At 38.7% G+C, this 23,870-nt stretch overlaps 1 protein-coding gene across 5 annotated transcripts in view; it reads left to right on the top strand.

The window, feature by feature from the left end:
• The window catches only part of MID1 (midline 1), a 250,279-nt gene that overhangs the window by 128,671 nt on the left and 97,738 nt on the right, over positions 1-23,870 (top strand). For 3 of the 5 annotated variants that reach the window (XM_050331815.1, XM_050331811.1, XM_050331816.1), the window contains exons 1-2: positions 9,237-9,370; positions 21,323-22,038. In XM_050331815.1, the coding sequence (XP_050187772.1) occupies positions 21,379-22,038 (660 nt within the window). In that variant the 5' untranslated portion in view covers positions 9,237-9,370; positions 21,323-21,378. Of the gene's footprint in view, positions 1-9,236; positions 9,371-21,322; positions 22,039-23,870 lie in introns of those variants that run through there. The other 2 variants (XM_050331813.1, XM_050331812.1) reach the window with 1 other exon arrangement.

Below are 23,870 nucleotides of genomic sequence, written 5' to 3'. Positions count from 1 at the left end.
ATTTTACAGAAAAGAAGTCTCTGAAGGCTGGCTGCTGTTTAGTAAGTGCACCATGGCCATTATTCAAGTTTCGAGCAGATTTCTTTTGTTTGCTAGGGAGAAAATTGAATTATTCTCTCTTTGTCAAACAAAAATCATCATGATCTTGAATTTAAAAAAATTCATAGAAGTTAGTGCAAAACAATCCAAAGGTGGGTTGTTTAGCCTGTCTTTTCTGTCTTTTTCTTTCTTTTTTTTTTCCCCCACAAGTCATGCTCAGATGTCAGATGTTGCTGAACCTGTTTGGTTGCTTCCTGAAATATGGAGGGGCACAAACTACCACCTGGAGCAGCTACCCAAAGCAGCCTCTACTACGTCTGGCTAATTCACAAAGGCACATTTATTCTGGTTGGCATTAATTAGATTAAGAAGGTAGGAAAGAAAAAGAGAAGAAAAGAAGCTATTGCATTCCTTAGCCGATAATATATACAGGACTGAGAAGTGGAGAGGAAAATTGCAGACCCTAGCAGCTGTCTCTAATGGCAACTGAAAATTGAGCTAAATCAACAAACGTGGCTAAAGAATAACCCGACCTTTGCAACCCATTCTTTGCAGCCTCGTAACTTTATGTTTTCAAGGGCCTTGTGCTTTGTCTATTTGATCTAAAGAGAGCTAGGTAGCATAAACTGACAATAGCTATAAGTGTTACCTGGAATGAAGAACTGAATTTGCAATTAATATCAAAATCATAGAATCAAGATCTGATTCTGTGAATCTTTACTAGGTAAAACACTACTAAGCGTTGTTTTTTGCTTTTTGGTTTCTGTTGGGGTTTTTTGTGTTTGCTTGTTTTTTTGGTTTGTTTTTTTGTGAAATTTTTGTTCAGCAGGTTCAAAGCTTAAAATTAAGAACTGATCTCATTGCAATGATATGTTATAAAAAACCAAAGTATAAAAAGGCTCTCAAAGGAGTAACTGATGTAAGATGGGCATGTGGATGGCTGTCTGGCTGCCTATTGCCAGCAAGAGTGGATATTCCTGGGAGAGGTTCAGTCAGTAATTGGCTTGTTCCTTGGTTTTCTTTTAACTCACCCATTTTCTATGGGACATAGTCTTTCCATGGCAACTGTGAAGAGGAGCATTTGGTTAATCTAGTGTCTCTGTTTCCTATGAAACAGTATGTCTGTATTAAAAATGTGAGGTTCAAGGAGATTAAACTTAATAGCTGCAATATGTGTTTTTCTCAGCTGGTATTCTCTGTGGTATGTTAATGTCAGTCTTGTATGATCTTTAAGTTTTGAAACATATAATTGACTGTGTGATGGCCTTTTCATCAATAGAATCTTGAAGTTTAACACCCCTGCCATTTAGAGGACTTTGTTATTTCTTTCAAGCTGAAAAAATTCATGCTGAAGACCTGGAAATTTCATAACAATTCCTCCCTGAAGATATTGCTACTACTTAGTAACCATCTGGAGTTTTTTACCTTGAGTCACTACTGGAGACTTTGTTCTTTGGTTTACCTGCTGGACATTGTTGTTATTTAAACTCTTTCCTTTTCTCTTGCTTGAGGACAAATGTGCCATTTCCTATCATGCTTTTAGTTGTAATTTGTGTTGTATTTTATGGTAGGTTTCAGTAGCAGGAGATTCTTTTGAAGAAGAACAGAAAGGAAACTGTACTGTGTTCCTTTCTTTGTCTATTTGCCAACATTACTTTTGGGGAAAACTCCTTTGCATAGACTGCAGTGATAGTGATACTGAGAACAGTGGGGGCTCTGGGGAACCTACAACTTGAGTGACAGGCTCTTCTTTCAGGCTGATGGGAGAGAATACTTGTATGAGTTCTTAATCTGAAATTTGGCAATGAGCTGTGTTTTTTCTGCCTAGATGCAGGTGCACCACCCTGATGAAGACACTGACAAGAAAATAAAGAGTACAGTATGATGCAAGAGGAAAGTTGCCAGATAATTAGAGATTTAATAATAAATAGAAAAAAAAAGGTTGCCCTGTTGTCTAAGATCAGTGCTTATTTAATTTCTTACAAATCATGAGTACTTAGAGAAGGAGAGTGATTGATGAGATTAATTAGAGCTATACATTTAAGAAGTGCTCCTAGCTCTAGTGACTCATTATTTAAAACTTGAACTTTGTAAGAAAGCTCTTTGCAATCCATATTGGTTTATGAATTCTCTTTTGTTTTTGATTGGAGGAGAAATCAGATGAACAGGTCAGTAGTGCATACAAAAATAATATGTAACGGATTACAGTGATTTATATTTATTTGCAGTATCAAAAAAACATGAATCAACACATAAATCAATCGTAATCAGCAAGGTCTGCCTTTGTGGAGATGTTTTCTTTAGCAGTCTCTGGAGGTCTGTGTTTAAATTCATCTTATATGAGGTTACAGGAATCAGTCTTTGAAATAACAGTAGACTAAGTATATGATTTTTATGTTTAAGCAATTTTCTTTCCATTGAGGACACCGAATATTCATAATCCTTTTTTTTTTTTTTTTTTTTGCACAGTTGCATTTGTATACAGGCATGTCTCTTCACTTGCCAAACTCTTAGAAAAATAACGTGTGTTTCCATGCACATTGAGGGTCTTTATCCTACAGTCTTTGCATATGTAAAAGGCACTTAATTCACTTAACAGGCCCTGTGCTGATAAGTAAGGATTTGTGTTCTCTGATGCTTTGCTTTGTTTTTCATGACTTAATGTTCTTTATTAAAGCTTTCTTTTGCTAATACATTTCAAGACTGTTCAGTTCAATTTGCTAATGGTCCTCATTCCTTTTAAAATATACTGGTACAGTGAATATAGGAATACCACTGGATACAAAAGACATACCCTCAGGACTAAAGATTATTTCATTAGCATACACTTGCTTTGGTGCTAATCCTTCAAGTATTTGTCTATGTACTTAGCTTTATTTAGCATTCCCAAGAAATTCATGTATTTGATGGTGTTTCTTAGTGTCTACAGAGGAATCCTCATTACTGTTTGCAGTAAGAAGAGACTCCCTTTATAATAAAGCTTGTGAACTATGGCTTTAGTTGGAAACAGAACTGAAGTTTCAGCTGCAATTCACGCTTGTATATGCAAATGAGAAGGACAGAAATTTGTCATATGATTGTGGGAATCATTTGTAACATTTTATTAATATGCAAATGCTGGATTCTGGTATGCAGTCCTAAGTTTGTAATTAAAGTAATAGTTTGGTAATATAGCAAGCTATGTACTTCCAAATTATCGTGTAGTTGCTTGGGAGTACATCAATTTCTGTAAGACAAAGAATAACCTGCAGGAAGTATATATGGCGAAAAGAAATGTAGTTGTACTTGTTGTACATACAGTGTCTGAGCCAGTAAAGATAACATATTATGTCTTAATACCAAGTTTAATAAGGGTGTTTCATATTTACTGATCTTGATAATTTTTCTGTATCTTTTCAGGAATTTTAGTAAAATGTAATTTTTTAAAAGAAACTTTGTCCTAATTCTCTATTCTTTGTGACTCAAACTTTCATAACTTTCAGCAAGAATGGTGGCTTAAAAGCAAAGACTAAAGACAATTTGTTACTTATCAAGACATTTGGACATGCCAATATTCCTGACTGAGCATTGAAACAGTGCTTACAGAGCTCTTTGGGAAACTTGGTTTTCAGCTTTTTTGCACTGAAACATCACTGTTGCCTTCAGCAAAACTGAGAGCTGAGCATGAGGCTAAAATACACGTTTAATTACTGGAAGTGTCAGTTGATACTATTACTCATGAAAACCACATAATCTTCCTGTGAGACAAAGGGTTATATTTCAATGCTTAAGAAAATAAATTTAAATTAAATTGAAACACCTTCTCTAATACAGTTCCATGTGGCCATTGTATAAAAACATGACAAGATACAGGCTGTGTCTCTTAAGATTTTTAAAGTGATATTTGCATTCCAGTTTTCTGAATCAGATCACATGGAGGTAAAGCATAATCAGACATCCTCTTTGTAAAGCATCTCCACCAAAGAGACTAATCTGCCTTTTATGGTAAAAAAAAATATTTTTTTAAAATATAAAGCAGTGGGGGACTTAGATATAGCCAGGATCCTCAAAATTAAGACTTATCTCTAAACCTTTTGAAGTTTTGAGGCTTCCTAGATTTTAAATCTTAGTGTCCTCTGAACCATTTAGGATTGATTGCTTTTTCATGTACTATAGCAGAGACTGTCTTCAGAAGAGATCTTTAAAAACTTCAGGCTTCATGTTTACTGAGTGTCAGCTCAAGTTTGTTTTGGCATTATACTGGTAAAAAGCAGTTAACAACAAAGGAAAAGAAAACAATTTTCTTATCTTTTCAGTCCAAAACCTTTTCCTTGTGATGAGTTTGAAAGGGTAAACAATCCTTTAGGATACGCTGCAGGAGAAGACATAAAAAAGATCAAGTTCCTGTGCTTCTGGCTGGGTTAGTTTTATCTTATTTACGCTGTTTTTAAGCGTATCCTTGCACACTGATATTCTTCAAACTTTATTTTAATAGTTGGGTCCTGCTGATGTTTTCATACCCTGCTCTGATCATTTTCTCAATATCCTTCAAGGGGCCAGATTAGAATTTGGTGCTGTATTGTAATTCTAACAATTTAGAACAAAGTAGTTAATCTTTTCCTCTATCCAAAACCCAAAATGCAGCACTGAGCAAAGGCTTCATTGATGGCAGGGAATGTTAAAACTTCTGTACAGTAGTGAAATGGGCAGAGAGTAACTTTTTTTCCCTTTCCTCACCTCACCAAATCCCAAGTTTACAAGCAGCTGCTGTACATTGTAAACATGGGGATTTTTTGTTAGTGGCTTATTTTGAGGTTTAGAAAGATACTTTTTTGTCTGGATGGGGGAAATATGATATATGATAGAGCAACTCATAATCTATTCATCAAATATGAATTAAGAACTACACGTTTCTTCTCCAGCAAGGCATAAAGTATTTTAGAATCACATGCTGCTGTTGAAATTACAGTTTGCCTTTCTCCAAAGAGCCTTAATGCTGGGTCGTTTATAGTATGGCTTATTGGGCCAAATTCAAATGATACTTAAACGATGTTGTAAAATGCAAATGAAGCATTAGAGGGGAAATGGCATACCTGCATACAGTCACCCATCATTGTCTTAAGAGTTCTATCAATGAGACAAGAGAGGGAGCTTATAGGTCAAAGAGCAATTAATATTAAACAACTATTTGAGGGAGAATTAGTGTTCAGCTTTCATATGAAAGAAGTTCATATTAGGAAGCTGCTCATATTGCATCATGTGTTGCTTTTGCTGATGTGACATTTCCTAATTTTTTCCAAAAAGCCAGTCTGCCTTTTCCTTCCATTTGTCTTCTTATTGTTCAAAGATATTTGCAAGGTGTACATGCTGACTAAAAGGCAGGAGCATCTGTGTTTTCTCCACTTGTTTTACTTGGATTGAGCAGAGGATGTGACTAATCAGAAATGTACTGAAGGTATTTTCCCAGAGCAGCTGCAAAAAACTCTGCATCTCTGATGTGCTGCTCAGACAGCAAAGAGGCTGCTCTAACTTTGGCCACGTTCAGCAAAAATGTGTCACAAATTTGGATCAGCCCCTCTGTGCTGACTGACCATCTGGCAAGAGTGGAGAGATACTATTTTTAACCAGATTTAATGTTGTTGGTTTTCTTCATCATAAAATCCTATGATTAGCCATCTAGAATAAGTAATTTGTGTGACTGTGCTTGTCTGTGAGAAACCTACAAACTGCAGACATATTAGCAGATATGTTCCGTTCGTTAATATTACAGTCCCACTATGATCTCATTATACTACACTGTGACACCTGCTTTCCATAGACTGTGGACTGATTGTTTTAGACTATGTGCCTGGCAGCAGCACCTATCTATCTAAAAATGCATGGCCCCCATCCATCAAAATATGATAAAATAAAATTCTACAAGCAATGAAATTTAAAAGAAATATTGTATTCCTGTGTTTCTGCTCTGCACATTGAATGAGTGACATAGAGAATTCTGTTTTGTGGGCAGATGGCAAAGCAGTGAAAATGAGATTTTGGAAACTGCATATTAGGATTTCGAAAACCAACAAGAAAAAAGTCTTATTTACCAGCGTTCTTAGATAACACGTGGACCAATTTTCAAGCCCAGCTGTTTTTACCAAGATATTTATGCCTGAATTATTGGCGACAGAACTGAACCCAACAAAAGGCTCTACTGGATGCTAGTGGGTCAGTGAATTTCAGGAGCGACGCTGGACTGTGGTTTTGTGCCCCAATTAAGTTGCTTCTCCCCCTCAGTCCTGGTATTATCTTTTTCTAGGACTTTGAATGTTTCGTGGAAACATTCTTGTAACCTAATTGGGCACCTGCTTGTTCCTCTCCTATTGTTGATCTGCTTCAGCTGCTATGGCGCTCTATTTCTTGATTTCGAGGAGCATTGTAAGCAGAACAACACTTTGTTACTATACAGCACAGCTGTGAGGGGTGCAGAATAAGAAGAATGATACTTGACACTCCCTTAAACAACAGGATTGCACTGACCAAACTCTTATTATGCAGAGCTGACCCTGAATTCAGCAGAAACAGCAACTACACAGCAAATAAATATGTTCTGGAGACTGACATCAGAAATACTTCATTTTAAAACTCACACATAATTAAAGAATAGTTTTACAGTGGCTCAGCAGATGGATATTCATTAAATATCTGAGCCTTAAACTAGAATAAATTTAGATACAGTAACTTATTTCTCTAGTAATATATTAGCTCACAGTCTTAGACTGAATTTCTTCACAGCCTGTTTGAGCTAGAGATATTGCCAATAAAAATCAACTGAATCTTTTGGACATAGTTTAAGAAATTACTCTTACAGCAGGGAAATAAAGTCAATAGCTAGTAACTTACTGCAGCCATATAGACCTTAAGCAACGATTTCGTGTAGTTTGTACCGTGCAAAGAAACACCTGAGCTGTGGTTCAGCACTTAATCTACTCATTCTGTGGTGAAGGCGGTAACTTTCAGCAGAAAGTAGCTACTGGTAGCCAAAACGTCTTTTGTTTCCTTAGTGACATTTACCAGAGCTCTTGGTGGGTATCCTAAGTATGCAAATGCACAGCTGATTTAGCTCTGAGTTCTTGTTAAACTGTAATAATTTCATTATATTCAGTCATATCTCAGTCCTTCTGCTAGATGAGAATCTAACTCCATATCCAAAGACCTCTCTATTGGAGCTTTCATGAATTTCAGTAGGTATTGCAGGGCAGGAAGGCTTGAATGTATCTATTTTATACTTCACACATGAGTTCAGAAATGGAAGAAAGGAGTTTAGTGAGGTAGAGGATATTTGTCAGATGCATTCTTCAGCTGATGTTCTTGAATGATAACTCAAACAAGCTGGCACAAATAAAATTTTTTGAGGTCATGGGTTTGAACTTTTAATTATTGCACAAATTATATATATGCATATGTGTGTATATGTGCATATATGTGTGTAAGCAGTGAAAAGGTCACTGAAGCCTTTGCTGACAAACCATCACATAAGACATACTCAGCTCTAAGTTTTGAAAGCTCCATCCAGTGTTGCCTGTTGTAACACATGCAATATTACCTTCAAACTGAAGAAGCACATGCAGAAATCAAGGCAGATATACCAGTAGAATTAAGGTTATTGGAATTCTTTTGCATCACTTTTGTGATCAATTAAAAAGAATATTTGAATGAACAAATTTTTTTTTTTTTGTATTTAAACTATTTCAGACTGTGACTGGTTGTCTGCAAGTAAAGGGCATGAAAAACTCATGCTAACTATAATGTGGACAAACATTAGCCTCAGTTAAACACAGAATCAGAGAATCATTTGGACTCGTTGATCCCGAATGTGTCTGGATGAGTACAAGCCAGCATGGCTGGAGGGACAGTCCTAAGAAACTGCATGATGCTATTAAATTAAAGATCAAGGGCAAGATATGAGCTGAGGAATCTAAAATTTTTCCAGCTAGGACTTGTGCTATGGCCTCTACTAGGCTTATAACTTGACTTGTCTTTAGATTATCTATGGACATTTAATATCATAGAAAAGGGCTCCAATAATCATAATCCCTCTGCACATATCTTACTTTTTGCATGCTCAGTTCACCTGTTAGAAGCTGCTGTTCCACATACAAGATAACAGACATTGTCAGCATAAATCTTTAAAAACTTTATGAAGAATGTGCATGAGGGCTTTGGTCTATTGTTTCAAAGAAATGAAAAGAATAGGAAATTAAATAATCACAATAGTTGTTTATTACTTTGAAAAGAACAAAGTGCAGATTCTTCCATGGAAGAAAAACCAAAGGCAAATGTGGATTTGCAACCTTATGCTCAAACATCTGAGGTATGTTTTGTTTCACTTTGTTGTGTTACCACTGTATAAAAGAGGGCACCGCAACATGAAAAACAGAGAACACAAGGAAGCAATTCTTTCCTGCTGTTTCCACTTTGTGTGATTCTTCTGACACCTTTGTTGAAGACCAAATGTCTGGTGTGACTTTAGTCAGGATTCCTCTCAAACACCTTGCTAAAGCATTTGCAGTGTTCTGTTGCTGTTTGCTGCTTACATGCAAGTTTAACTAAAATTAAAAAAAAATTAAGCAACTGCTATCCTCTTGTGTTTCATCTTGTGTTTCACCTGATCAGTTGCAGAAAGTGTGGTCTCCATGCTGTTTGTAGAAATAGAAGTCTTACCCTCAGGTGTTATGCTCTCTCACACTTCTGGCAAACCCCTGCTGGACTTTGCACTGTTACATTTTTGAGTAATATTTGGAGAAAACAGTAAAAAACAAGTGAGGTAATTATTTACCACAAATCTATTATGCACAGTTCTGTCATTCTGGAGTCAGCTGCCTTCTGGCCAGTCCAAGTCAACCTCCTGTTACAGGGCTGGGTCACTGCCCCCATGGCCAAGCTCACCCTCACCCAGGCTACAAGTCAGTGCTATCCCACCATAGCCATTGGGTGGGTTCCTGGGATGCTCTGCTAGAAGATCCATTTCTTCCTACCTTCTCACCCTACCAGGGTTGGCCCTTGGGAGGCAGAGGAGGTGTTTTGTTGTGGGCACAGCACGAAGGGCTGGCTTTGGGAGCAGGGATCCTGGCGGAGGCAGTTAGGTGGAGCGAGTTTTCCTGCAATTGTAGGGGACATTTTCCTGTTGTGTTTCTTTGTGACTGTCTCGCAGTTGCAGACGCAGTCAGTGCTGCCACAGGATTGCTGGGAAGGTGGTGTCTCCTAGCTGCCTGTCCCAGCTGGACTGCTGGTGATTTCTGAGAGGGTCAGCGTGGTCCTTGTCTCCGCAACAATGTGTCACCCAGAAGATACAGGGCGGGATCCAATGGTGGGTATGGGGCTGGGTGGCTTTGTGGGACTGGAGCGGATGCATATGTGTAGGCTTGCAATTGCAAGTAATTTAGGAAGTATTTTATAATGTGTTTAGCAGTCATAGGGAGGAGTTGAGGTTTGCTCTGTTGCTGTCATGAATTATCTCTTTGGTACTGAAAACTCTGGAAAAAATGGAACATTTTTAGCAAAGATTATTTTTCATCTTGTTTTCAAAGAAGAGCTTATTGTCTTGTTAGCTGTTATAAAACCAGCAAGAGAGATAAAGGGACATTAGCATCTGCATACTGTTAACAACATCTGGAACACTAATTCTCTTTTTAAAATAACAGATGAAGGCTGAGATACATGTTTACATGAGAAAAATGTAAAAAAATACGGTAATTTCCTGAAGCCTGCTACACTTCTTGGGCAAAGTGGGCAAAGTCTTTCAAATTCCATTTATTTATTTGTAACTGATGAAGTTATATAACTTAAGGCAGTGACGTGCTTCAAGTCTGATGACCAAGAGATGCTGTTTTTTCAAAGGATGTACTTTTGGCACCACTATGGTCAGAGTGATGACCTGGTCACTACAGTTATTTTATATGCAAGTTCTATATCCACAAAAGGCCTCAAAATGCTGCACACATTTAGGATAAACAGTATGTATAGTCCACAATAGCATGGAATTTATAATGTGAATTTCCCAGTAAAATAGTTCAAGATGAGCAATTTTGTAAGAATAGGACAAGCTGGTATTCAGTGAAGTTTTAAAGTAGATATTTAAGTAGAAGAAAAAGGGGGAGACTGCAGATGCATACCAGTAACTCTTTCAAAAAGTCCTACTCTAGTTACTACAGTAAAACTGACCTGCTTGCCAGCTGACAGGAAATGTACAATTTATTATAATTTTTTTGAGATAAACCGTGAAACTTTTTATGTCATTGATGAAGAACGTCTCAAAGGGATGTAATTAAGCTATTGTTTTCTCTTTCCATGCTATCTTAAAAGCTACTAAGCTATTTTTTGAGTGACATTGAGAACCTTTTACTTGAGAGGCCTTTTTGGGGTACTGATACAGTTATTCAGAAGCAATTGCTCATTTTAGTTGCTTTTTCCTATTCCCTTTTGGGATGTTCTGAAGATTATCTGCAGGATGATTACTTTGAGTATATCAATTAAACTACTAAGTGGTCCAACCAATCTCGTAAGTAGTCCTGGATCCTTTTCCTGTGCCCAAGTGTGAGTGCATATATGTGTGTATATGTTGCCAGAGCAAAGGCATAGCTGGGTAGTAAAAAAGCATTTTCCACTCATTTCATGAGGCTACTCAGCATGGCCTTTCCCAGGATCAGGATCGCCTTGAATACAGAGGAGGTGTACAAATCAAACACCACACGTATCTCAGGGCTGAAGGGAACTGGGACTCTAAGGAACAAAGGCACTGTGTAGTGGTAGCTCAGAAAGACAACATTTCCCTCAGCAGAGTGAGCTTAAATTTGATACTGGGTCTTCTGGCTGTTGTACAGCAACAATGCAGGCTGCAAATTACATTGCAGCCTTTTACTGCTCTTAATTTCTTAGCTTGAAGTAATGAAGTTTTGCCACAGTGTGGTTATCAAAAACATATGAGGCAAGATTACATGGCTGTGGATAATGATTGGTTTTGTCTCAGGTCTTTAAAAAGCCTTTAAAGGATAACATTCTTAAAGGGTGTAAATGCATAGATGAAAATATTTGAGATCACCAGGGTTTATTGTGGTATGTTTCTGCTAAGTAACACTTTCTCAAGGAATAAAATATGTGTGGGCATGCCCCTGGTAAATAAAAGCTTAGAAAGTCCTCAAAAGAGATGAAGTGCAAAACTGTCACTTTCTTAGTATTTGTCTTTATTTGCAAAGAATAGAGATTAAGATTTAGCATCTCATTGTGAGTAAGGTAGGGATGGTAAGTCACTGCACAGGTTGGGTTGGGATACCAAAATTTTGAGCATCTTAGGGGCAGAACAACCACAACTTGGTAACCCTCACATGCAATTCTGTACTTCTTTCACTTCTCAGTTGATTTTGCAGTTTTCATTTTGTGTTCTCTTGTGTCAGGGTTAGATTTTTTAATCATGCGTTATTTTATGCATTGCCCTAACCATTTTGGGTTATTTGGGTTAATGCTGCCATTTGGTAAAGCCTAACAAGCTTTAAGGAGAGGACTAGCAAAGTATTTACTACACTCCTTAGTACTGTAAGTGGGAGAAACTTAACCCTTTGAAGCCTGTTAGAGAACTGCAGTAGGATAGCAGGATGGACAAGGATGAACAGTTGGAAGGACAAGGGTGTTGCAGCTGGTTCATGATCTACATGGAGGAAACAGGAAGGCAAACTACTTTTTTAAATCCCCTATGAATAAAATACAGAAGCTGAAGTTGGGTGTGTCACGTCAAGCAGGCTGGTCTTGAGACTTACTAAAGACCCTATTTCATCTAGTTCTCAGGAACTGTCCATGTGCCCTTCACATGCAGCAGGGACCAGACCTACCCAAATCCAGAAAAGTCCCCGCTCAGTGATGTCAACTGGAAACAGGTTGCTTCTCCTGTGACACAATTCAGTTTTCTGTATCTCCCCAGCAACGCCAGTTGGACAGGAAATGTCCTACTCCTCTCAGAGCAGGCCTCAAGATCTGGTGAGGGCCTGTGTGAGGATTCTGCTTCCAAATGGAGGAGTAGTCCTGCTGGTTCTCATTTTATTATTCCTGGTTCCAGGGAGCCTGAGCTGAATGTTTCCTACACCATTGACAAAGGTTTTTGTCAGAGGTTTAAAACAGATAACCTTCAGAGCACAGATATAATTTGTTCCTTATTCTTCATGTTCCGGGTTTCACAGCTAATTTCCCCTTTAATGACCTAATTAAAATCTTGATTTTTAAATACATCATTGATCTTAGAGAGTTCAGTGTACTGAGAAGCAGGCATAAATTAGAAGGAACTCTTCGATGTTAAACAGTTGGGGGCTTTTTGCAGTCACCAAAATCTTCTTATATTTTCTGCAAATCTGAAGAATATAACTGAGAAAGTGTGTTTGTTTTTTTAAAGGAGTAAAAAATCTTTAATAGACTTTTTTAATGTTCACATATGAGTACCAGAGAACAGGACAGTGAGAGGTTAATGCTGCATGTCGTGTAATGAGATTCTAAATACAAAGAGCTTTAGTTCATAAAAAATACATCTTATAGGTAGTTTAAGCTAAGTCCTGTGTGGTGGGTGAATTCACACCCTCATACCTGTAGCAGTTCCTGGGACATTTCTTACCTTTATTTTAGATGTTCTTTTTGATAAGAAAGCAGACCATGGTGTTCTTCCTTGTGAACTTATAATGTCATTGCCTAAGTGGTGGCAATGATTATGAATTTAAGTAGCATTCACAGTTCCTCTTACTTAACTATGGGGAAGGAATTTGCAGAACAACTTGGTGGAAAGAGAATGCAGTAATTTCTTTCAACCACCTTAAGATCTCCTGAAAACTTTCTGTAGCTTAATGGCCCCAGTGTTTCCAACCTGCACTACATTCTGTATCCATGTGTGTGAACTCATGTGACTAGAAGGACTGTGCTGGAACACATAGGGTATTTCTGTTACTGTATCATCTGTGCTAAAGATCAGGGTGTACTATGTCACCTAAGGCATTACACAATTAAAATTCTCAGCTGGGGAAGTATGAGAGATTTCCACCTCTACTGTGCAACCAAAGCCCTATGAAAGCTGGTGGGTTTGGGTGAGTAAAATTATTTTACCTTCCTTTTATTGCAGAGTGGCATCTATCCTCTAGGAATCTCTTAGCTTGAAATGAGTGAGGAAAAAAAATGGTGTGGTATATAGCAATTTGTCCCCTTTGGTAACATTTTGAGGTTGCTCCTGTTGTTGTTTCCCATTCAGACCAAGACGTGAACCCAATTCCTCCACATTTTTTCTTACATAGCTATGATATACCCCAGAATAAATATCAGTTTCTCAAATGAAGAGTGTGGATTTAGTTGAAGAGGTTTTTAGAACAGACCTTTAGCCATAAATTTAATAGAAGGTCACTGCTGACGCCAGTAGACCTATGCTGATTCACATGTGCTAAAGATTAGACAATCCATTGCTTTTCTTCCCCTAAAGAATTTTGAGGAAATATTAAATCTTCTATCTAAAGAATGTAAAGCTACAGGAGTTGCAAGAATATAAAAAAATGGAGGTCAAAATGCGTTCTAAGTGTATAGTAGTGCACATGTGTAATATTGTACTTAATATATTACTATAGATAATATTAAATCAACAATTCCTTGATTGCTTTGGGATTTACAGGACATGGTATTTTTTCCTAGCTTTTGAGCTTTTTCTCTTAGCTTTTGAACCTTAGTTATTGTTTTAGCTCCCATGAGAAGGAATATGTGATGTTGTGCCAAAGACCTTAATTCTGGGAGATGTTCTTGTCTCATAACAAGATTCAGTTTTTTTTAAAATATATTCTCCTACTACCATACATTTCAACCAGAAACGGATATTGTTGAGGCTTTATATCACTGCAAACAGCATAGAAGATGTGCTTTTGATGTATTGATGTAGTTTAAATGTTGCAAACAACTATCCACAACATCATTGAAACACTGCATGCAACTTCTGGACAAGGCAGCTAATCATTCTTCTGTCAATGGAAATGTATGAATAGGATGACCTAATAATTTTCTTTATACTGAACATTTGGTTTTGCATATCAGGAAATGTTGAACAGACACTATCCTTTGAATATTTATTAATTTGCTCTGCTTTGAGAAAAACCAGTGGTAAAACAAGTAATTGTTTGCTTCAGGGCGTGTGCAGCTTGCTTGCTTTCATGTTGTAGAAGTTTTCATCAGACATTTCTAAAGAAAAAAATCTGAGGTTTGGTTATTAATTATTTTGGTCTACTAACACAAACTACACTATTTACATAAATATATCACTGGCTGTGCTGCTAGTGATTACTAGCATCATAAGTACTCACAGACTTCAATGTCTGTGCTGCAAAAGTATAATCTGTAATGGACTTCAGAAAACCTGGGCTATGAAGCAGTTCATTGGATTAATCACATTTGAAATGTTCTTTAAATGAGATATTGAGCAATCACATTCACTTTTTGGAAGGAAAAGTTGTTTCTAAGACAATTTTGTGTGTATCCTTGACCAGAATAGAAATAGAAGAATAATATTTTCTTCTTCTATTTTTTTTTTCAGAGTTAACAGAAGAAATTGAGAGCTGGTTTGTTTTTTTTAGTAGCCCATTGCAGGCTTTATGACAAGAATGTAAATTAAAAATTTTCCTTTTGTGGTGCACTTAACAGAACATTGTTGCCATTTCAAAAACTGCAGCTGTGTATTATGTTAGTAACCTGCCTAAGCACAGTATAGTTTACTGAGGAATAGTGTATGTGTGTTGACTGTAATTCTCCTTGTCCTATAAACCTAGGATACATACATGGACATCCACATACACACCACACATTTTATTGCATTTCATACGTCCATGTTTATATTTTGTATTAAATTTCTTTTCATATTCATATAAGGTCAGTTCAATAAATTTGATTTTCTATCCAAAAAAGTTGGCAAGTGTTTTCTACAAATATACTTAATCTTCAAGTGTTTGATGTTTAGTTCAGCCTGTGGTCTTGTATCCATTTATTAATGTTCCCATGTATGAGTTTGGAGGGCCAGGGCTGAAATGGTCTTATTGTAGCAGGCATTCCATAATAGCCTTAACACAGTAAATTGTTAGAAAACATTAACAGGAAAAATGCGATTCCAACCCCCTTGGGCATATCTTGGTCATAATTCATCAAACCATGACAAACTGTGATTTTACCAGAGATTTTTCAAGGAATTTTGGAACATATCACGTGTCCAACTCTTTTGCTCAGTGCTATTTGTTTAGTAAGATGCTTACAATTTCCAAAATGGTCTACAGCTCTGTTTCTTTCTACAATGACAGGTAGTTCACTATAATTTAAAAATTAACTGAAACGGTTTTAGTCCATGCCATGAGCTCCACCTTTACAAGAGTGGAAAATGAAGTTTTGTAGGACATTTTCTTCCATTGCTTTTGAAAGTTACAGGATCAGCTGCAATAGAAAAGTAGCAGAGGGCAATGCGTGGCACATTAAAACATTGCCTGCTAATTTTATTGTAATAGCTAGGGATTTATTCTGTGTGGGGAGAATTCTGTAGTGTTTTACTGACAAAAATCTTAATATAGAAGAATTTTTGGCGCATTTATTTTTAAGTGTGGTTTTATGTTTGTGGGAAGTTGATCCTGGATGGACATCAAGTGCCACCAAAGCACCTCTGTCACTTCCCTGCTCAGCTGGGCAGGAGAGAGAAAATATAACAAAAGGTTCGTTGTTCAAGATAAGGACAGGGAGAGATCACTCACCAGTTACCATTATGGCAAAACAGACTTGACTTTAGTAAAAAAATTAAATCAGAATAGAGTAATGACAAACATGATACTTTCCCAGCCCCTTCCTCCTCCCTCCCCTCCCACCTTCTTCCCAGGCTTAACTTCAATCCTGATTTTTCTGCCTTCTCCACCCCAGCAGTGCTGGGGGATGGGGACTGGAGGTTGCAGTGAGTTCATCACGCATTGTTTCTGCTGCTCTTTCCTCCTTAGGAGAAGACTCCTCACACTTTTTTCCTGCTCTGGCATGCGGTCCTTCCCATGGGAAACAGTCCTCTCTGAACTTCTGCAGTGAGTCCTTCCCATGGGTGCAGCTCTTCACAAACTGCTCCAGTATGGGTCTTTTCCACAGAGTGAAATCAAATCCTTCAAGGAATAAGGCTCCTTCACCATGGGTCCCCCACAAGTTCTGCCACAAACCTGCTCTACTGTGGATTTCCGACAGGGTCACAGCCTCCTTTGGGCATTCACATGCTCTGGCATAGCTGCAAGGGCTGCAGGTGGATATCTGCTTCACTATGAATCTCTGCAGATTGCAGGGAGACAGCCTGCCTCACTGTGGTCTTCATCACGGATTGCAGGGAAATTTGCATCTGCAGCACCCCTTTCCTCCCCTTATTTACTGTCCTTGTCTGCAGAGCTGTTTCTCTCACATATTCTCACTCTCCTCTTCTCTGGCTGCAATTGCATCAGTGCAGTAACTTTTTTTCCCCTTCCTAAATCTTTTATCCCAGAATGCTACCTACCACTGTTGCTGCTGAGCTTTGCCTTGGCCAGCAGTGGATTGTTCTTGTAGATGGCTGGCATTGACTCTGACAGATATTAGGGAAGCTTCCCACAGAAGACACCTCTGTAGCCCCACAGCTACCAAAATCCTTCCACACCAACCCAATACAATATTGTAGGCATTTTACCTCAGACATGACGTTAACACTTCAGCAATACAATGTTCCAGGTTAATTGTGCTGAATTAAGGTGAAGAATGTTCTTTGGCGACATCAAACTGCAATTACTTTGTTAATACAAGAAATGTAAAGAATGATCAACATTGATCATCTAGTCAGTGCCACTGAAAAACAGATAAATGTAAAGACCTTGTCAGGTCACCGTTCACCTCTCTGGTGAGCATTACTAGTTAAGTTGAAGAGTCCATTACTAGTTAGGTTGAAGTGTCAGATTGAACTTTAAAGAATGGTGTTAATCTTCTTTCTTGAGGTATTTTATTTTACCAGGTCATATTTTATTACTAATGGATGTTTTGGTTTTTCCTTAGGAGGTTAGCAGGATAATTGTTTTGGACATAAATTGCAATTTTCTGGTTGGCATTTGGGTGCAGAAAGAGTGCTAGCCGATGTACAGGAGACATGTACAGGTATTGGCTGTGAGAACAGCTCTACGTAGCAATGTGTGCTTTGCAGTATCTTTCCAAGGTCAGGTGATTTCTTCAGAATATAGAGGTGTGTTGTTCCCTGCAAGGAAGTGCTTACAGCTCTGGTTCATGGAAGTCTCCCCTCACCAACGCTTCCTGGCATTTTTGTCCTACTGCTTCTATGTACTGCTTTCTGTACTTAAAACATAGGGCCCATCCACAACACTGGCACTCCCAGCAATGAAAAATCAGGAGTCAGCCTTCATGAGCTGATATCATTGCCACCAAATTGCCAAATTTTGCTACAAATAGAAATATTTAAAAGAATAGTGGACCCTGGGATGATGTCCTCCTCAGGAAATGTGGATTTGGTCTTTGATTACTAGGGTGTCATTGAGTTCCATGCTAACAGCCTTCTGGACTTTTGGTAGTATCTCTGATCCGCAATTTTTTGAGTATAAAATAAAGGGAAACTGTAATACAGCATTTTTGCAGCTTAGAATTGCTTCCAGTTACGAAATAGTTTTTTATCTATTCAGCTCTAGTGGTATGTAGCATACTGAAATTTCTGTAATTCAGCTTTTGTTTTAATTTCTCACCCATTTACTTCTGAAAACTTTTGTGTGTGCTTCTGTGCAAACGAAGACATTAATGCCACCTGCAAAATATGTCGTGCTTATAACCAGAGGCACAGGGATGCTAATTCCACTAGTGTTAGTAAAAGTCTTGCAGCGAACCACACTGATAGTGGGATTTCAGTTACTGCATGTTTGCAACATAGTATATAACTAATCATTATGTGCCTGGGGAGATGTACAAATTCAAAGTTACTTAAGTATATTTTTGATTTTTAAATAACACTTGTTTTGACAATCATTTTTATTTTGATATCTGTTCTTAAAAATACCTATTGTGAGTAGAAAAATAATATTTGTCATTTCAGTGACATTTTGGTAATAGTATAATTTTCTGCCAGTAATGCCATATTTTTACAAACAGGAAATTATGTATTTGAAATTCCTTCTTTCCTTTCTGTGTCTGGAGGCTGTCTATGTGGCTTTCAATTTTTAAGTTATGTTGAATATGGAATACAACAAACATGTGCATATATAAACCATGGATTCTCTACCATTCCCAAGGAAAAAAATAACTAACCTCAATATGAAACCTTAAGGCAAGGGCCAGTGAGTTTGAAAGATTTTATAGCTGGATCATCAGCACACTTATCTATACTTTAGACACCAATTTAAAAGTGAAAGCAGAATTGCAGTGGCTTTAAAGAGTACTTATTGGATTGCCCAGAAAATGCAGCCCCTCTTCGGTGACTCTCAAAGGACTCATTATTCAGTCCCAGATGTAGCATGTTTTGACTTATTTGCAACTGCAGAAGAAAACAGGGAAATGTAATTTTTTGGTTTCTCTCAGTGTGCTCAGCTTTGATTACCTTGGAAGATAGGCTCTTATTCCAAGACATTTACAGTCTGAGATCAGATTTTGGCACCCTTTCTCATGCTGAATAGCATTAGTTAGGGCTGAGCTGCTGCTCATTCAGGTCAGATAGATCAGAATTAGTCATCAGTTGAGATGGTGGTATTTGTGTCAAGCCCTGATGATGATTCAAACATCTTTCCATGAGGCAATGATGCAAATGTTTTTTGCTGCTTCTAGCTGTTTATCTGTACCTCTCTTTTATATGAGTACCATAAAAATGCCTTTGGTTAAAAAAAGTGCTTTAAGAAGGAAACTGAATGAATGAAACTGCTTGGCACACAAAAAAGCTGGAGGAATTTTATATAGAAAGATTAGCGTGCAAGAAAGCCTATACACTTAACATGGTCCTAAGAAACCAGGTTTTCACAGGGATGCTAATAATAGATGAACAATTATTAGTCTGCCTTTTTGAACATTACCTCTTGCCAACCCTAAATCCCCTTCTCCAGTGCAGCATTAAACTTACAGAATAAGTGGATGATGAGGTAGACAGTTGTGGTGTGGAAGGGATTCAAACAATGTGAATGAGATTTTGATCTTCTGGGACTCCTGTGAGAAAGAGAGTGAAGAGGAGGAGAGACAAACTGGTCTTCATTTGCAGAAAAGGCTTTCATCTCTTCTGTGCTGTATGGCTATGGCTGAGAGGGGAGCTGTCTTCCTGATTGTATTAAATTGCCAGACGTTTAATTTTGACCAGATGCACCATGCAATTATGGCAGCTGATGGATAGTTATAAATGAATTAGTCTTTGGCAAACAACTTTATTTCAAGTAAGATCAGCATCACAGAAGATACAGAAAAGCAAATTTTATGACAGGGTCAGCGCATTTTTTAAATGCTCAGATTTCTTGGCAGAATAAAAGGACACATTAGCGCAAAGAGGCAAAGTATCCTAATTTCTAAGCATACCTCTGGAACAGACGCCTTGCTGCTCTTCCCACACAGCAAGGAGGACTAAATACCGATGGACAGTCTGAACCTTGTCTCTGTTTGCTGAACTTTCCTTTTTGCTTTGGTTCGTATTGGGGTTATAGGTAGCATTCCTGTCACTGCCACCACGCTCCCCACACTAATTGTCATGAAGTACAGAAGGTTCGAGCATGCTTGGTTCCCAAGGCTGCTAATGAGCCCTGAGCTCTTCTCACCCCTAATGAATCAAGGTTTGTTTGTGGGGGATTCTCGTCCTTCTGTCTTTTTCCCTGGTCAGGGGAGGAGTCAAGAGTTCACACAACTGAACAATGACTTTACAGTGTAAAGATTATGCAGCTGTGCCATCTGAAGCCGTCCTCAGTTATGAGCAACAAAGCTGAAATACATTGTACTGTGAAGAGGTACAGCTCTGTGAGTGTGAAGCATAGCTTTTGCTTCTGCTTCACTGACCTGTCTGCTTGCGACAGCGACGGGCCCTTGACAGGAGCTTAGGCAGGGAGAGCTGCGTAGGGCGACTCTTTCAAAACCACTCTCTGTAACACTGAGCGCAGGAAGGGAAGCAAAATGAAGTTTTAGTTGAGCTCTGATGGGGGTGTACTGCTACCTTCCCAAGAAAATTCAATGACCTTCATTTAAAAATAATTGATTTTAATCCAACTCCACTTCAGGTGTTCAGTAAGTTAACTGAGGCAGGCAGTAGTTCATATGTTTTAGCAGTAGAGAGTATTCATGCTAAAGTGATGCTTCCACAGTCATACGCACAAACTCCTCCTAGTAAATCACACATTGCACTATCTCACTGCACTTTACTGTCTTACTGTCTAGAGACTCTTCATACAGTAGAGGTTAGAATCATCAGAAGTTTGGGCTAAACTACCTTTTGCCATCTACTTAATTCACCTTTCTTTAGGCATTTCAGTTATGACACTGTGTGCTTCCCTGGCTACGTTTATCTTACTGCAAACATGCATGTGATATATTTTTTGGCATGTGTATACAGGTATATATGCACAAAAATACAGCTGTATATGTTCTTGAAATACAGAGAAGTAGATTAGTATATGATATATATCATGCATACATATTATATGTAAACTGTCACATGCTTCCCTAGAAACATTATTCCTTGTGCATATATTTGTATATATATTTACACAAGTAAAGACAGACATGTACTCTAAATTCCACGCTATTTCTATAGCAGCAAATGAAAATTTCAATCTGATAAAATAACTTTGTTAATGGTAATAGAGATTACAAATTTATCAGTTATAATACTAGGGACTAATCCTTGCACAAAGGTGAAGTGGTTTTTTTAAAAAGTTTTGGTAATAGATAAGTGAAGCCAAAAGCAGTATCTGTAGAAGAAATCTTATTTTGCTGTAATAGACTGAAGATCATAATTTTGGGTTTTAATACTGCACAGAAACATCTGCTGTTTTTCTTGATTGCATGAGAGAGAAAGGGAAAAGTTGAAAAAAAATGAAGGCAGCCTAGTGTTTTTTCATTCTTAAGTGAAAAGGGAGGATGGGAAATAAAACAGTCCAGTTTTAAATACCTTGTTCTGTTCATGTGCAGGTTCAAAACTTTTGATTGCTCTCCCGCCTGGCGTGGTGGGTTGATAGATCAGGGAGCAGTGGCGAAAGTTGACAACCCCCTGTGGCTGACCCCTCATGTTTTCTCTTGCCTAATCGAATTTTACGTGTGTTTCCAGATAGCTGATCAGCTTCCCTGGATTTCGCTGACGCCACAGGAAAGCTTTGCCTGAAGATGGAAACACTGGAGTCAGAACTGACCTGCCCTATCTGTCTGGAGCTGTTTGAAGACCCGCTGCTGCTGCCTTGCGCTCACAGCCTCTGCTTCAACTGCGCACACCGCATCCTGGTCTCCCACTGCGCCACCAACGAGCCGGTGGAGTCTATCACCGCCTTCCAGTGCCCGACCTGCCGCTATGTCATCACCCTCAGCCAGCGCGGTCTAGACGGGCTCAAGCGCAACGTCACCCTGCAGAACATCATCGACAGGTTTCAGAAAGCCTCGGTCAGCGGGCCCAATTCCCCCAGCGAGACCCGCCGGGAGCGGGCATTTGATAACAACAGCATGTCGTCCTGCGAGAAGGTCCTCTGCCAGTTCTGTGACCAAGACCCTGCCCAGGAGGCAGTGAAAACCTGCGTTACCTGCGAGGTGTCCTACTGTGAGGAGTGCCTGAAAGCCACTCACCCCAATAAGAAGCCGTTCACTGGCCACCGCCTCATCGAGCCCATCCCGGACTCCCACATCAGGGGATTAATGTGCTTGGAGCATGAGGATGAGAAAGTTAATATGTACTGCGTGACTGATGACCAGTTAATTTGTGCCTTGTGTAAACTGGTCGGGCGACACCGTGACCATCAGGTGGCAGCTTTAAGTGACCGTTTTGACAAGCTAAAGGTCAGTGTTATCTATCAACTTTCCTAGCCAAGCAGTGTGTGGTTGGGAAGGAAAGTACCCTTCAGTTGCATGCTAAATTCCTTGTTCGGGCAGGGGTTGGGAAAGGTGAATGTGCGATCTCTAATCAGACGAGATACAAATCCACATCTGTATGTGTTTGCTCATCACCATTTAAAATTTGTCATATTTCTCTTTAAGAAAAATTCCTCAGTTATGCTTTGATTTCTCTAAAGTTATCATAAGGAGTGTGTAGTACATACTACTGTTTAGGTGAATTTCCTTATGTACCTGCAGCTTTATTCCTGGCAGCTGGCAAGGTATAGTGCTGACTGCACATACACAGGCATTGACTGAAATGTCAGGCATTCTTTGCATATATTTGCTGTTGATTATTTTTCATTAAGTTGCTTTCATTGTGAAAAGCCCTTTATATCAACACTAACAGGAGATGCATTTATCTGTGCTGGCTTCAGGGATGCCAGCTGCCTGTCCAGCCAGGGAAACTGAACACTGGCTCCGCTCTTCCCGCGCTGCCTCCCACCATCCTCGCAGCCAGTGCGGTCCTGAAAACAAAACCAGAATTGTTTCTGAGCTTGTTGCATTCCCACAGTTTGGCAAGCTTCTGTCACATGTCCTGCCAGGTAGCTGGAAGTCTCTGGCAGCCTGGCCTTGCACAGGATGCCCTGGGTGAGGTAGCAGTGGGCAGCCAGGTCTCAGGGTTCTCTCGAGGCTCTTGGGGCTGATGGTGGAGGCAGAGCTCCTGCTGAATACTGAGGCCAAGGTGAGTGGCTTCCCATCCACCTGGGTGTACATTTCTCTCATGCCAACTCCTGTGCTGCTGCAGAGCCAAGGCAGGAACTAGGCATCCCACACTTACCTCCACCTGCTCCCTCCACATAGTCTGTGTGTGTCTGTGTGCACGGGGATTTTCAAAAATGGAGTGCAGTCAAGAAATCACAGGCATGGAAAGCAAAGCTTATCTGCCAGCCTTCTCACACAGAATTTTGAAAGTGGAAAAGAAACTGAATTGTTAGATTTAACTAACTTAAATCCTTTCAGATAAAAATGTGTGGCTGCACACATGTCTATGATAACTTTAGGTGATTGCAGGTAAAATCTACATACACATTCTGTGTGGTTTTTTTGCCTTTATGAATATGCAAACATACTTATACATAATATAATCATATTCTATGATTATATTAACATAATGAAAGACACTTCTCTACCTGGACCCAATAGCTTCCTCGCGTCTCTTAAAGATGTTATTTACTAAGGAGGAGTTGTTATTTTTGCTTTCTTGTTTTTCTAAACTGATCTGTTATTTTAATACTTTATCCATTGATAACGCTGAGCGTGAGCTATAAACATGAATAGAAGATGCATGGATTTACAGTGCTTTTTAATAATCTAGTGGGCTTACATCCTTAACAGGTGCTACTATTTAGTAAGATAACAGTGTATGGTTTATCAAGGTTATAACAGTAGGAATAGACGACTTAACATGAAATACCTTCAACATTAAATACTGGATAAGTGTATTTTTGTGGATTTAAAAAAGTAATAAATGTTTCTTAGTGCTAATGTACATAGATAATGTAAGTCTTGAAAGAAGACTTTAAAAGGCATGTCTTCTCTCTTGATATCTTTGACTCAATATTGCAGATAGTTATGAAGAAGATGAGGGTATTTTTGCACAATCTGTGGCTCTTCTGTGCAAAGATGCCTGTTCAAAAAAGTGTCTTTAAACATTAGGCTTTAAGAAGGTGCATCTCAGAAACACAAATAACCTTTGCTTTGGATGTTACCCACTTTAGCTAACCTGGCAGAAG

Source organism: Myiozetetes cayanensis, unplaced genomic scaffold (genome assembly GCF_022539395.1).
Source record: "Myiozetetes cayanensis isolate MyiCay16 unplaced genomic scaffold, myiCay2020 scf5-8, whole genome shotgun sequence".
NCBI lineage: Eukaryota > Metazoa > Chordata > Aves > Passeriformes > Tyrannidae > Myiozetetes > Myiozetetes cayanensis.
This window is presented reverse-complemented; position numbering and strand designations above follow the sequence as displayed.